At 33.2% G+C, this 15,623-nt stretch overlaps 1 protein-coding gene across 7 annotated transcripts in view; it reads right to left on the bottom strand.

Moving 5' to 3' along the window:
* Positions 1–15,623, bottom strand: part of AHI1 (Abelson helper integration site 1) — a 100,890-nt gene that overhangs the window by 13,147 nt on the left and 72,120 nt on the right. For 4 of the 7 annotated variants that reach the window (XM_062572511.1, XM_062572515.1, XM_062572512.1 and 1 more), the window contains 4 exons: positions 13,400–13,458; positions 7,850–7,915; positions 5,446–5,608; positions 3,980–4,080 (listed from right to left, as the gene is read on the bottom strand). In XM_062572511.1, the coding sequence (XP_062428495.1) occupies positions 3,980–4,080; positions 5,446–5,608; positions 7,850–7,915; positions 13,400–13,458 (389 nt within the window). Of the gene's footprint in view, positions 1–3,834; positions 3,879–3,979; positions 4,081–5,445; positions 5,609–7,193; positions 7,315–7,849; positions 7,916–13,399; positions 13,459–15,623 lie in introns of those variants that run through there. The other 3 variants (XM_062572516.1, XM_062572514.1, XM_062572517.1) reach the window with 3 other exon arrangements.

Raw genomic sequence — 15,623 nt, 5'->3', positions numbered from 1 at the left:
AATTAATTATTCCATTTTATTCACTCAACATAAAATTCTGAGGATTTGCTAGCTAGTTACCTATTTATAATATCTGCAGTGTGGGAAATTTCTAGATAAGACTATACGGAATTCTTAATGATTCAAACTGTAGTATTATTTATCTACATATTAAATGCTCTTTTCAGTCTAGTATGGTAGCAAAACTTCATGAGTAACTCTTAAGATATTTTTTACATTAATAGTATTTTTGCAGTCTTAACACAACTAAATAGTTATGTATTCCTCAAAAAATGCAGAAAGAACAAGCAAAACAGCAGTCACAGATATAGCTATCTAAGTGTTTGGGGAAAATGCTTTCAGTCAAAAAACAAACAGTGAAAAATTTGGTTTTATCTTCCTATTATGGGTAAAAATTTAAGCAACAAGTTAATGCATTACTCAATAAATATTCTTGGATTTTCAAAGATACCTATGCATTTTCTGCCAAAGCAGAAAAAAAATCATAGGATACTTCAAACTGAAGATTTTCCATATTTCCATGTAAAGAAAATTGATATTTCCTTTGATCAGTTCTAAAAATAATATATTTTGGAAGGTTCAGGAAAAAATGAAAGAGATAGGAAGGAAAGTTGCTATGTCATTGCTGCAACTTCAGAACTGCCATAACTGATCAGCCTCTGCAATGGTCCTTCTAGCAGTTTTGTCTCATAAGTATTTTGTATTGCCTAAAGCCAAAGCACTGTAGAACTTTCCTTGACTATGACAAACAGCTGAATGACAATTTGTTTCGTTCTACGCAAACCATTATACTTCAAGGTGTATCATGTCTTACACAGGGATTTGACTCATTTGTTGGAACATTATCTTTGCGGCAAGATAACAATGCTTCTGTAACTTGAGAAAAAAAAAAAACAGCAAGATTTGTGTTTCCCAGTCATTTAATGCTGTTAGAATCAGTCAGCTTAAAATTTGTATTCAAAAAATTCACCTCTGAGCACCTAGTTTTAATGGTCCCAGTGGTAGTAAGTTCACTGGGTTAACTAAGCACTGAATAAACAAAAATACTTTCTTTTACTGATATTAGATGCATCAACTTCAGCATAATGTCCCCTGTTCTTGTTTAACAGCAGAGCACCCTCTCTACCCCCTGTATTATTCTGTATACTTTCTCTTCATTGCTTCTTCTTTCTCAGTTTAATCTTTTCAGTGTATTCTCTTGTACCATTTTTTCCAGGACTTCAAAATCTTTTATTAGTTTTCTCTGAACCCCTTATCGTTTTGTAGTGCCCTTGTATGCAGCTCAAGATAAAAAGCAAAAACCCTATCAATATTATATCTAAATCAGTATCAAAAAGTAAGAGAGAAAAAAAAATCCAATTGTTTGATTTTAGACCATTATCAAGTACTTTATTAATTTTATCTTTGGAATTTCTGTATGTACCAAATTACTGTAAATTTTTAGTAAAGATTATGATTAACAACATAGTCAATTTAATTCAAAGTGCCATTATATTACTGAAATTCCCTGAAATATTACTAAAACTGAATGTTATCAGAAGTGCTACAAGTAAGCCAGAAACTATTGTTTGAAAAATATATTTCCAGACATACATATCTGAAGATAAATATTGTCAAACAGTACTTCCCATAAAGTTGAATAATAAATACTAGCTGTAACTGATAGACCTTAGTATGCCTGAAAGTTTTCATCTAGTAAACCAACTAGATTTCTATTGGATTAAAACAGGAAAAAAAAAGAAAAAAGAAAAGATGAGGCTAAAAATCATTCACCCTTTAATGACACTATATAGCTTATACCTTCTCCATTTTCTAGTCTGGTATGTGTAAAACAGGGTGAATATAACAACATATCCTCCAGGATACCTTCTTTGCCTCCAGCAATGTATATACCATAGATAAGAGAAACCTTCACGCTATCCAATAGTGCTGAGTTTTTTTCTCATATTTTCCTATATTTGGTCCACACTGCCTTTAAAGTAGCACATATCTGGAAGTAATGAATTCTTGCCTTTTTGGAACCCTGATTTAGCCATGAGTTTCTCAGCTATAAAAGATATTTCAGATTAATTATTTCTATTCAGCGTAGTGATTAATTTTGTTTTAAAATAAAGTTAGAAATAAAACACTGAATAATTTGATTTATAGCAGTTGGCTTCAACAGGATTGACAAGTGAGTAATCTGTACTAAATAATTTATTAAATTTTACCTCTCTATTCACATATGTAAAAACAACATTTGGACAAAATAGGTGAATTAAAATCTTTTTGTGTGTTTTAGCCTTGAACATTACAATATACATTATGTGGCAAAGCTTAGATAAATCATCTGAATAAAAAAAATAGTAACTAAGTCATACAGTATTCATTTTGAGTCCTGCAAATAAGACAAAATATTAAACTCCACTTTAGAAAGTGAAAAAGTATGGCAAAGTCAGGTAATTTGAAAGAACTCTGAAAAAAGTCATTTTTAAAGTAGTTGCATTAAAAACATTTGACTGACCGAACAGCTGTGGAAGGTAAACGTAAGAGGGCTACAAACATTTTGAATAGAGAATAATTCTTACATTCTAACAGTTGTTGAACAAATTTTTATTAATTTTTTTGTTTACAACATATCCTATGGTTTAAGGCAATCATTCTTATTCCTCAGGAGGGGAACATTAGCTATGCAAAGTTTCTAATCCCTGTTTGTCTGGAGAAGTGAGAGTCATTTATTCTGCTTCGCACATAGCTATATCTCTAAATCTAGAAAAAAAAAACCAACATCTTTTTCCCCTCCTTCATATACAGTGTATTTTCTCTAACTTGACTAAAAGACAGCTGCAGTTTCTTTGTTCTTCTGTTTATACTGAAATCTGAATTCTAACTAATGTCTCAGAAACAGGAATGTGTCATAAACATATATATATATATATATATATATATATATATATATGTATGTATGTATATATATATAAAAAAACCACCACCAATGTAATACAATAAGCACTCGCAACTCAATGTACACACGTTGTGAGAGTGAAGAGATAGCAGATACAGAAAACACAAAAGTCTTAACAAGCACCAACAGTGGAATACATGTACACTGGCTGGCAAACATAACTACTCTGACTTATTAAGTTAGAACATGCTTTAATGATAAAAATAACTAACCAAACAGACAACATCTAGAAGTACTGTTTCAGTAATGTGTTATGTATTACTCACAGAAAATAATTACATTTGAAATTAATAAAAAGGGGTGGAGTCAAAAAAAACCAACAACAAACATATACTGTTTCTATTTAAGATTCTTGGTATCTCTTTACTTTGCTTCTCCAAACTAGACAGTATATCCTCCTGAACAGCCTACAGGAAGGGTGCTGTCATTCATCAGAAGACCATTAGCAGCTTTTAAACAGAAACACCCATTGTCAAGTAAGTGGGTTTGGAGGTAGCATATTGTATAGCCTGGTAATGAGACTTTATGATCACATGGTCACATGGTGTCTCTTAATTAGGAAATTATTACATAGACTGACACTCTCCAAAGAAAAACACTCTAACTTATCTAAGCAATTTGATAGATAAGGAAATTTTATGGAAGAAAATTTGTAGAACTTGTGAGTACTGCATATTCCAAGACTGACAGTCAAATGTCAGAAATTATATCAGCTTTTGAAAAATCCATGCTGTTGGTTCAGCAGCTATTTTCAGCAGGTAGCTGTGAGAGATGCTTCTGTCAACCTTGGAGTCAAAAGGGAGATTTGCTATTCATTTCAATGATGCAAGAGTGGGCTGAATATTTAATTGACACATGATAGACTAGTTAGATCAACACAAGAAACATACCTTACACATCAGCTGAAAATATATCTGGTTGCCTGGAATGAGGTCTAGACATTAAAAATGTTAACAAAAAAAAGGAAAGGCAAATTACTATATTCTATATATAGTACCCTACTACTTAAAGAATCCTTTCTTTTCAAATAATTACCTTATGTAGTGTTGGAGAGCCTTCCTCTGCTTCTGTTTGTCCGTCAGGTGGGAGAGGAGTAGAGTCTGGTACTAATCCTGAAGGCAGTTCTTCATATTCTTCTGAAAACATGAGCCATAATTCACCATTGTGCATACCATGAAAGAATTTTTATTTATTTATTTATCTTTATGTTAGTAAGCTCAGATCTACATTTACATTACATAAAATGACAATCAAACACACAACTAAGAACAGAGTCTACATTGATAGCAATAAAATTTACGCTTAACAAATGTATCATGGACACTTCTTTCCATGTAATAATAGAATATATTTATATATAATTAGATGGCCACTAACTGAAATAAAAACATATACCATGGGCTTTTTGCATAGTTGGCCAACTGCCTCAAAGACTGTTTTTAAAGCTTTCTCAAGAACAGGCCATCACTGAAGACTGTTCCTACAGGCTGCCTTCTGTCTTACTTTGCAAGGAGGAGGAAGAAGAAAATGCACAGGATGTGTGAGGGGAGGACAGTGGAGAAAGACAACAATTAAGCTTATTTCAAGTAGCATCATCAAGTTAGCACAGTATTATGCAGTATTATGTCCAAGCTTTTTAGGGAAGGGGCATAAACACTAGAGTTCACTTGGAAGACAGAGGGAGGAAGTAGAAAGGAGGGGAAAACATCTTGAGAAATGTTGGGTTAAGAGATTTCTAAACACCAGTATAATTGATAGTTTAGAAAGCACATGAATTTCCTGTAGCATGAGACCACACACTATGTCTATAAATTGAATATTAAGAACTGGCAGGACAATGAGCGCTCTTATATTAGCTGACTTAGTAGAATACTTCCTATATTATTCAATCAAATTTCAAGTTTTTTTGTTTATTTGTTTTACATTTGGCTGTAGCAGTTTAATCAAAACTGTTTTAATGACAAGGATCTGGTAGTAAGTTCAATGTTCGGACCTGAGATTTAACCATCACTGTTCTTTTAAAACTTCATAATGAACTCTACTTATTTGGGAACTGAACATTCCCTGATAGAGTAGGAGGAAAAACAGTTTTTCCTAAAGATAACTGGTCAGATCTAAGAGATGTAAGAAAAATCTTGAGAAAGATGTCTGTGAAATGCTTAGATGTATCCTAAAACGCTGCCAAGGCAGGGCATGAACAGGTGGCTATATATGTAAGAAGGGAAGAGGAGTCAAATCAGTTGATGGATAATCAAGCCAGTAACTTATATAAGCACGAATGTTTTACTAAGTGCCAATAGCTTCTGAAGTTAGATATGTCTAACTAACCGCTAAGCGGTTAGCTAATTTGACACAATTTCTGCATTATATTAAGTCATCATTATGCCATATGTGTGCTAAATAAATTCACATCTTCAGAATAATAAGCAGTACATCATGCTAAAATCTTGGACCATCAGTTAAACCCACACCGGTATACCAGGAAGAGAGCATAAACTTACTTTCACCAGCCACATAATTAGCTGGAAAATAGCCTTGCTGTCCATTTGCTAGGCTGCCAAACCACCAGTTATCATTATCTTTGTATAACACTTGGATAATGTCACTGCGATGGATGGTTAGCTCATCTGATCGATGCGCTGTGTAGTCATAAAGAGCCACTACCTAAAAGAGAGATAAGAGCACCACAGCTTTATCACAACCATGCCACAGAGAAAAAAGCGCAACATTCACTTCCTCTTGCAGAAAAGCAGCTGAAACCAAAGCTGCACTTTGGTAAAAGCTGAGGCTCTCTCAAGTTTTGCTAATGGGATCAGGGGTGGTGGGAAAGCAGCAGGAGAGGCAAGATAAAGGACTGTGGGATTGTAGAAATGGTTAAGAACATTCAATTCACTAAGATTAGCTTCAAAACAGCAGCTGTTAGTTTTATAAGCAATTTACTTGTGAAGTAAAAGAAAAAAAAAGCACTTCATACATTCACTTTCTCAGAATTGTTATACCACCTTCAGATCCCATTCTATGTGTGTGCATGAAGCATATGCGTTTGAATAAATATTTCAACAGTGTGATAGCTTTACTAGAAGGAAAATTTTAGTGGAAAAATGTCACTGTAAAGTTTTATATTGATCCATTCACATACTTCCTGGTTTAGAAATACGCAACTTTATAAATATCTGCAAAAATAGGTGTATACTCTATTTCACATAATAAAGCCATTTTGCCAGAGAAATACAAAGCATCAGTATTTGCTGGGCAGAAGTACTAATGGTGGTCAGCATCATGTGCATGTACAGAAGACATTACGTTCTGTAAGAAGCATGCTTGCTACTTGAATATAAAAATATCATGTACAATTTGTTATTTACTCCCCATGATCTGCAATCAAAAATCCATCCCAACTAATTCAGAACAGACTGAAAGCAAGTGCACTGAAAGAATAAGGAATTGTTCACTTCATTCATCGTAAGTGAACAAAAAATTATGACATATTTTACACACAAAACACTATTCACAGCTATATAATTGTCACATCAGATCCCTCCATGAAATCATAAGTAAAGAGGTCAGATACAGCAATTGTAAGGGAGTGAGAGAAGGTCACCTTTTATTAGGGGATTAAAGACTGCAAAGTATTATGAAGATAGGAACACCGGATAAACTTCTATTTTCATTACCTATGCATGCGCTTAAACCTTAAAGACTGCTGAACAGCACAAAGTTTTTTGTATTTCTGTTCTCAGTATGATTACTTACGAGTTACAGCTATGAAAATATAATTAATGTTGCTTTTATTTTCATACTTGCATGTCATAGATGAGACATTAAATCAGTTACGAGTAGAAGATGGAAATGCTTCTATCATTGTAAATTCTGTGTGGTAATTCATAAATTGGTCAGTAACAAAGAATTAACATCAGCTTAGTTCTTAGTAGACAGGAATTTTACCTAAACATACATTAAGTAACCATAACTTATATAAAGGAGCTAAGAAATGAAATAGCATCTTCTATCATAACTCTTTTCTCTGCACTAGAAAAGCTAGTACATTAGCTACAGGTGATGGTGACAATGTAGAAGTATGGACTACAGAGTAGAATTGAATTAAAACAGAGTACAGAATACAAGACAGAAACCACAGAGAACCGGAAGCTTACACGATCTAGTCCAGTAAGGGGTGCTCTAACAGTGCCCACTTCAGTAAATGGCAAAGGTTCCCTTAATGATAGTACTAGGAAACTCATGAGGTCACTTGAGGCAGAAAAGGAATGTAACACTAATTACTGGCAGAATAAAAAACAATGAAAGACAGAGCTACAAATACTTGCTTTTTCCAGTGTCTTTGATATGGTAGCTTGAGTGTAAATGTTTTGCTATTTTGAAAAAAAATACAAAAATTCAGTAACATAGAAACAGTGCCAATAAACAGATCAAATCAACCAATCATAAAAAAATCAAATAACAATGTGTCCTGTAATGTGACTGGTTAGCAAGTCTGATAATTTAAAAGAAATGTGGAAATTGCCATTATATTCATTACAGAAATATAATGAGAAAGATGATCATGAGGGTATACAGAAAATGTACCTCAAGATCAAGGTCACCTACAGAGGAATGTAAAAGATTCAAAACTATGCCCACAGCAACAGAGTGTCTTCTGATTTCACACTTAGGTATTTGTTAAATGTCTGGGTTCACATTCAAGCAAAAGAAATCTGTATCTATCAAAATAATAATAAAAAAAAGATTTTCAATAGTAATAAAAAAAACGGTAGAATAAGATTTCCAAAATCTAGGGCTGCAAAGAAATATCTTGGTTTCAAGATGAGAAAAAGAAAGTGTTTTTTCAAAAGCACAGATACAGTGTAACAGGTATAGAGATACTGAAAAAATTTAAATAATACTTACTGTTTCTTGCCCTAATGGACAACTACTTCCAGTTCTCACCCCAAGTGCAGTCAGGCAGTCACTATTCTAGAGGAAGAAATTATTTTTAATTTTAACAGGAAGTATTTGATGGATTATAATTTTTAAATTTATTCATATTTGTCATGTTCACTGTAAGACAAAAGTTAAGAATCTGTAATAAATCTACAATAAAAATGCTATTTAAAGAAAAAAGTAGAAGTAATGTTAAGCAACACTGAGTAATACTGGCTACCTAGATATTTAAAAGATATTTATTAAGGGACTTTTTTTTAAAGTAGGTACACTACACAAAAGACAACAAGTGGGAAGATAGTGGATTGATAATTTTAACAATCTAAGCTTATCTGTATTGCAAACATTACAGAAGAATTTAGCAGGGAACTTCATCTCTGAACTGTAATGCAGAAGAAGTCATTTGCATATAATGAGATTTATTGGTCCTAATAACCAATGCTTTTACATTTATTTTGAATTGTTCTACCTTTGCCACTTCTCAGACTTCCACTGAAGTCAAAGGAATGCTGGATACTTAATAGAATAATTAGGATGTGACTAAAAATTTTTGTTTCTGTCAAATGGTAAAATTTGTCAGCTGAAAGAAGGTCTAAAGCTGAGCAATTAAGAAAATTAACAGAGGAACAATAAATTAGAACAATAGAAGAGATGGGAGTTCTTTGTTCGTGTTAATTTATTTTTCAGTGGCCTATTTTTGCAAAGGGTAAAATCACTTTCCCCTATGTTGTATGCACCAAAGTAATCAAACTACACGCAGAACAGAAATATCACACAGCCAAGTGCCAACATAAAACTAGCGTCCAGGCAACTAGAACACTTCAGGAGAAGAATCAAATGTGAGCTTTCTGAAGTAACTGCTTCCATTCATAACAAATTGTACTACATTGTAAACAACCCTTAAATTTGAGAATTTCTACTTAACATACTTCTGCTTATTATTATTATTATTATTATTATTATTTTACAGCCCATGTCTTTGGTATAAGTTCCTTTCTCTTCTCTCACTTTTCTAAACATATATCTGAAGTGAAATGCTCTTTTCATTCTTTCATGTTTTATTAGGGTGATCCAAGGAACATCATTATAGCAATCTTCAGCAGAATTAATGGCAACCTCCAAAACAGAGATCCTTTGCCCTACTGTTTGTATTGTTTTCTTAACTCAGCAAGACTTATCTCATATGGGAAAGAAATCACTGATGATCCTGAAAACTAAGGTTTCATCTACTCTCTGGATTGTTTAGGAAGTGTCACAGTAGTTACAGATATTCACAGTATATCTAGATGAACAGAGCAAAAAAATGCACACTTGCTCTTGGTTCTTGTAATGCACAAAAAAAAAATCTGTGTCTATCACCTAAAGAGTTCTGAAGAATTATGTATATGCCCAGAGGAAAAGATATCTGCCTGATCTGACAAACAAATTTTGAACAGGGAACAGTGGAATTGTAGTTCAGTGTATGTGGCTTGTTTAGGGGTCTATTAGTAGTTAGCAGTGCCTTAGAGGTTTCAGCTAATTCTCATTTTCCATCTCAAGGTTAAGAGAATTGTGCAGGCAATGTGCTTAGCCTGTGGGATGGGAGTGCCTCCTGTTGCTCAAAAATGATTCATCAGAATTATTAGCACTATTATTTAGGTATCTAGTTCAAGTACTCATATTGCCCCATTACTGTGTCTCAATCAGTCTCTCTCTCTTTTTAATAAAGTACTTATGTGCTCTAAACATAAGAAGAAGTTGAAGACAAAGAGTTGTTTGGAAATAACAAGCTAAAATCCATGAGTAATCCTTAGACTAGGTTGAATGTTCTTAGATACCGTGTTAAACTTTTAATGCAACGACAATCCAAAGAGTTTCTATTTAAAAAGATATGCCAAGTATGTCGCAGAACATACATGCATCTTAAGTCTAGTCCAAGTGCTAGCAGGGAGAAGCGGGCACAGAGGAATTAGCATGGCTGCTTACTACAAATGGTAGCTACTGTAAGGTAGCAGAGCTGGCTCTGCTGTGCTGTGTAACTTCTTAAGACATGTTAACTACCACTTATGCTGCAATTAATAGCTGGCAAAAATTAGCTGGCAAAAATTACTGGCTTTTCTGTTAATTTTTTTCTTTTCTTTCTCTCTCTCTCTCTTTTTTTTTTTTTTTTTTTTTTTTTAACAGCGGCACAAGATTCAGCCACATTTTCAGAATTGCAAAAAAACCTACAAAATGCTAGACACACTGAAGTGTATGAACACATAACTTTTAATGCAATGTTACTGTCTTTTTCAATACAAGATGAAAACTAGTTAACTATTTTGTTGCATCTGGAACAGATGTGGGACCTATAGTTATATTCTGAGGAGCTGGTCTTGTTAGGAGGCAGACCATCTGTGAGAAACAGGAAGAAAATGCTTGCTGTAAAGCCTACTGTGTCACACACGCTTTAATTGAACAAAACTGTTAAGAACTTTCAGCTTAAGGAACATCCACAGAAGATAAATAGATTCAGCAGCTAATTTAGAGTTCTACACTGTGGAATATTATACTGATTGTCCACAATAAACCAAGTAAGATAGCTTTGATATTTCTAATATAAAAATAAACAAAAATATTAAAAAAATAAGACAAAAGCATTGCCAGCAAGAATAAACAGATAACTAAGATGTTATATCAAGTGTTACTGATTTCTGATAATAGCACTAATTAAAATGTTTATGACTTCTTTACTGGATTGTTTCAGTGACCACAGTAATGGAGGTTTTGCTTTTACTCATTCAGCTATATACAGACTGGCCAACAAGATTTCAGCATTAGATAGCATTCAATGCCCTAGGGGAAGCAGCACTGACTAGAAATTACATGTTATTGCCTTCTTTTCAGTACTAATTTTGGTATTTTATTCCTATTACCCCAAAATACACTTTAAATGTCACAATATTAAAGTTTAAAGGAAAATTACAGAAAAAGTTAAAAGTCTACCAAGGGTTTCAAATGCTTCTTCCTTATAAAAACTGATTCTTCTTTGTAACAGAATACATGTTCAGCTAATGTTCAACTTCTTACTTGTCATTAACTCTAAAAAACTACCCTCAGAAAATAAACTTTCCTCGGAATATTTTTAGGCTGGGGTGAACCCCGATGTGTGCGCATACAGGGGCAAAGTCACCCTCCTTCCTTTCCCCATTGGTCAGATTCTGGTATGGAAACACACATCTACTGCTTGGATGCTACACAGTGACACAGCCTCTCTCCACTTTCCTGTATCTGGTATGTGCCAAAGTAGCAACGAAACTTAAGAGTGTGTGGAGTTACTGGTGCAAGCACTCTCACAAGAACTCAGGAAATGAGTGTTAAAGCTTCCCTAGTCTTTCCAGTAAATCTGTGCTTGAGTGTATAATAGCCTAGGTTCCAAGACTAGATTTTTTTTTTTTTAAGTGTCAACATAAGAAATGGTTTTATAGTGTTAAAAAAAAATCATGACTAGCTTAAAGATATTATTTTAACCATTTTTTTAAATGTACAGAATAACTTTGAGCTTTTACAATCAAATCACTATACTATTTTTTCTTCCTAAATATGAGGGTTAGGAATTTACTTAATCCTCTCCTTCCCTAAGGATGGCTCACAATCTCTTTATCCCAGTAACTGAAGTTTTAAATGAAACACTAAATAAGCTGATACTTAGCCCAAATAACTCAATATTGTTAGCATCATTGTATTTCTCTTCCTGTTATCTGGTCCAATTAATTGTCAACACATGCCTAGCTCAGGCCACCCAACCATACAAATTTAGTGTACGGAAAACAGAAGTACAATGGCAGTGTTAATAGTTAAATTAAAATGATTCTGAAATTATTAACTGCTAAGAATAATGTACTCTTCTTTGGTCTTAATTAATCTGTCTGCTATCATGAAACTACTGTAAGGTTACTTCCTTAGTCTTCAGATGTCTACAATCTTTATTTGATTATAGCCCTTCAATATTTAAAGAGCATGGGAATCTATAATCTGCCTAGAGGAAAAAAAAAAAAAAAAAAAGTGCCAGGCTGCACTTTATTGAAACCAGTAATGTACAAACAGAAAATAGAAATCCAAACAAAGCTGCTGCAGCAAAGTCTATGGGGATTGGTAGGGTGGACATGGGGAGGGATCAGTTGAGAAGTATGTGAAATACTTCAGTTCCTAAAACTATTTCAAAAAACTCTTCAGCTATTTTGTCTTTTAGAAATGTGCTACTTTCTTGATTTAAAGAATTCAGTTTACCTGCCTTTAGAACATATATACCTATACTGCATTTATAACAATAGAAAAAAAATAACAGAAATATTCAAAACTTTCACTTAACCCTCCTCACTCTAGCAAAAATAGAAAAATATTTTAAATTAACTGCTATGTAATATTCTCCAAAGCAGCTGATCTTATAAATGTTTATAGGTCTTTCTGTGACAGAGGGCACTTAAATACAGACTGAACAATTTGTAGTTTTTCCTAACCATTACATATTGATAATTAAAAATTTGAAAATGAGTAAACACAAAACATTCAGCTACTAAAAAAAAAAAGCAGGGTAAAAAGATACTTTTGAAATTTCTTGATGAATCAAATTTATCATATCAGCCTTACACAAACTCTATTAACAGATTTCGTTACAGTAAGGACTAAATGAGGTAGGTGCAAAAAAATTATAACCCCCAAAAATTATAACCCCAAATTATAAAAGAGCTTTATAGTATAAAGGATCCAATTTAATTTATGTCCCTTTCTAACTATTCTCTGAGAAAATGCAACTGGCACATATTTAACACAGACTATTAAATCGTAGTATTCTCTACATGAGAGGGTGGGCTTAGCATCTCTAGTACAACAGGCCTGGATTTCTAGGGATATACATACTTTCAGTATTCAGACCACCACCCATTCTTCTATGACAAGTCCCCCTATATGTTTTGTGTTTGTTTAAATCCAGTTTATCAGGTGTATACTTGGAATTAATGGCATTTATAGATTCTGTTGGGTTTTCACTATGATGATCAGGAAACAAGAAATGTAACAAAGAAAGAAATAAATATCATTGCTAGAAGTTTCCAATTAATATTTACATAAACAGAGAATAGTTGTTATTTCACTTGTTTATAACAAGTGAATAAACAGCATAAACATGGTACTGCAAATAGGATTCATATTCTAGTTATTACTCCAATTTTATCTCCCTGGTTATCAGTGCTTGCATTCTTAGTAAGAATCAGTAATACTGACAGTGATTTTAGCTTATTTGTTTCTTAACAACAAAAAGTAAACAGTGAAAAAAAAATAAAGATTTAATTTGTAGATCTCTGACCTCTCTACCAGCTGGCTGCAACAAAAGCATATTTGCCCATGCAGACAATTTGCTTGAAGATACTTCTTTTGTGAATAAAGATAGGTTAAAAAAAAAAAAAAAAAAAAGCTTCTCTACAATGAGAACTTGTGAATAAAGGCATTTTATAGTTAAACATCAATTTTTAAAAAAAATGCAAAGATAAAATTCCTTACCGTCTGTAGTCTGCCCAATAGTGTTAGGCTAAGAGGATTTCCTACTGGGCTGAAACACCCTGTGAGAAGAAAAGGTTGTGAATTTTCTGCTTGTTATCCTTTTCCATCGAATAAACCATTTTCTTTTAAAATCATTATGTTAGCAGGATATGTTTGACAAAATTCCAATGAAAAGCAGCAGCATCTTTCAGTCATAACTATGCATCTCTCAGTCAGGAACAGTTGGAGGGTTTATTTAACTAACAGACCTGACACAAGGTTAACTAATCCAATATTTCCATTCAAATGATTTGGAGAAATAGCACATGCCACCACCTCGTGCTCAGAGCTGCCACTATTATCTAGGCTGCATTGCTTTTCTTTTCATTGAATTTCTGAGTAATGCATATAAAGTTTTCCAACAGAAATGATCACAAAACCTCTCAAAGGAATTACTTCCTTATTTTATCTGAAAGAATAACTATGCCTATTCAGTAGCTCCCTTTGATCATCTGAGTTTCTATCACAACACATCTTGCTGTTTATTTTATTCACTCTCTACATAGTGCATTTGAACAAGTACTTGTAAATTGTTTCCTTTTCAAACTACTAACTACTAAGCTCAGTAAAATCCTTTTTATCATCTATGCATTTATCTTTTCCTTATTGGTTTTCTCAGCTGTATACTTAAGAAAACATCTTAAAAAGATACAGAAATCTGAAAATTGGTGAACATTACAATGAAAATTGCTACTGCTTCAACGAAGAAATGTTTGACCTTTCTCATTTTCAAGGATATGGACACCAGACAATACAGAGTTAAGCTTACTGGATTTTCTCTGTCAGACATTAGATTTGAAACAAGTTTAGTTTCAAACAGAAATAACTTCTAAAATCTCATTTTCATTTACCACTTCAAAAAAGCCTGCTTTTTAGGAGCCCAGTATCTGAACAAAGAGAATTTTTCACATTCAGACTCCCAAGTACTGGCACAGATCTGTAAGAAAGCTTGCACAACTTCACCTACAGTATACTTGTCTAAAGCTTAGTAGTTCAGACTTTCACAGGAGATTTACTTGTAATGTTTAATCATTAAGATATTTTGATATTTCTAAACATAATAAAAGGTGCAAGCTCAGTCACTGTTAGCTAAGCCATGCTCCTGCAAGTCTGTATGTGAGTAATTTTGCAGCTGTGAGAAATCCTAAATGAGAAGTGCAATAATTAATTTTTCTATTTGGTGTATGAGTTAAAAAAAATAGTGTGTTCTTAATCATTTCAAAAACGGTTTGTATAAATTCTGAAATACTTGATTTTGAAAGGCTTATTTTGGTATTTTATTATTTTTCAAACACTTTTCTCCCTTTGTTTTGGAAGAGGAAAAGAGATGGAGATTGAAACTATTTTTGAATTCAACTCATAGTCCTACAATGGTAGATCTGAAGCTTTTTTCACATAAGCTACTTGCCAAAACATTTGTTTAACACTAACACCAAAAGTCAACGGGAATGTTAATCCTATTAATGTTATCTATGCACTCATACAGTTGCAATACAAGCTGTTGCAGAGATGACACTACAGACCAATATACTATTACATAGATGCAACATGTCAACTCTTTGATTAAAAAACCTCAAGCTCGAGACCAATAAAATACTGCACAACATCCCCCTCCTCAGTTTTTCTCTTTATATAATTATATGTTCTGTTGGAGGATTTTCATTTTGGCATTGTACTGTTGTGCTAGTACACATGAATCCAAACACACTGAAACTTAATCTATTGTAATTGTCTAGATGAAAGCTGCATAAAACGTATGATGAAAAGAATTTCTCGTTTGAAAAAATCTTCAATCTTTAAGATTACCTTTTTTTTATCAGTAATATCATCAAAAATTTCTCATTCTCTTGAGAGAAAAGATGTATTTTCCTGTCACTTCAAGACTGTATGTTTAAGTTTGTGAGCATTCCTCTGCCATCTCTATGTGCAGCTGCTTGTCAAGTAAAACCTTATTGTTGGACTGATATTCCCCTATCAAGCCTGAACAAAGTGCAGTGCAGACCTTTTCTGCTGCAAGTATAGGAAAGAGAGATATAAGGAACACTGCACTGAATTTTAACAGAGCAGAGGTTTTAACTTCGCGCCTTCTCCAAGTAAAGCGTTTTTCTTCCAGAATAATCAGGAAATTCTTATTACTTTGGTTGAGGTGGAAACAATAAATTAGTCCACAGCACACTTGTCCAAC

The sequence above is a fragment of the Rhea pennata genome, chromosome 3 (assembly GCF_028389875.1).
Source record: "Rhea pennata isolate bPtePen1 chromosome 3, bPtePen1.pri, whole genome shotgun sequence".
Taxonomy (NCBI): domain Eukaryota; kingdom Metazoa; phylum Chordata; class Aves; order Rheiformes; family Rheidae; genus Rhea; species Rhea pennata.
This window is presented reverse-complemented; position numbering and strand designations above follow the sequence as displayed.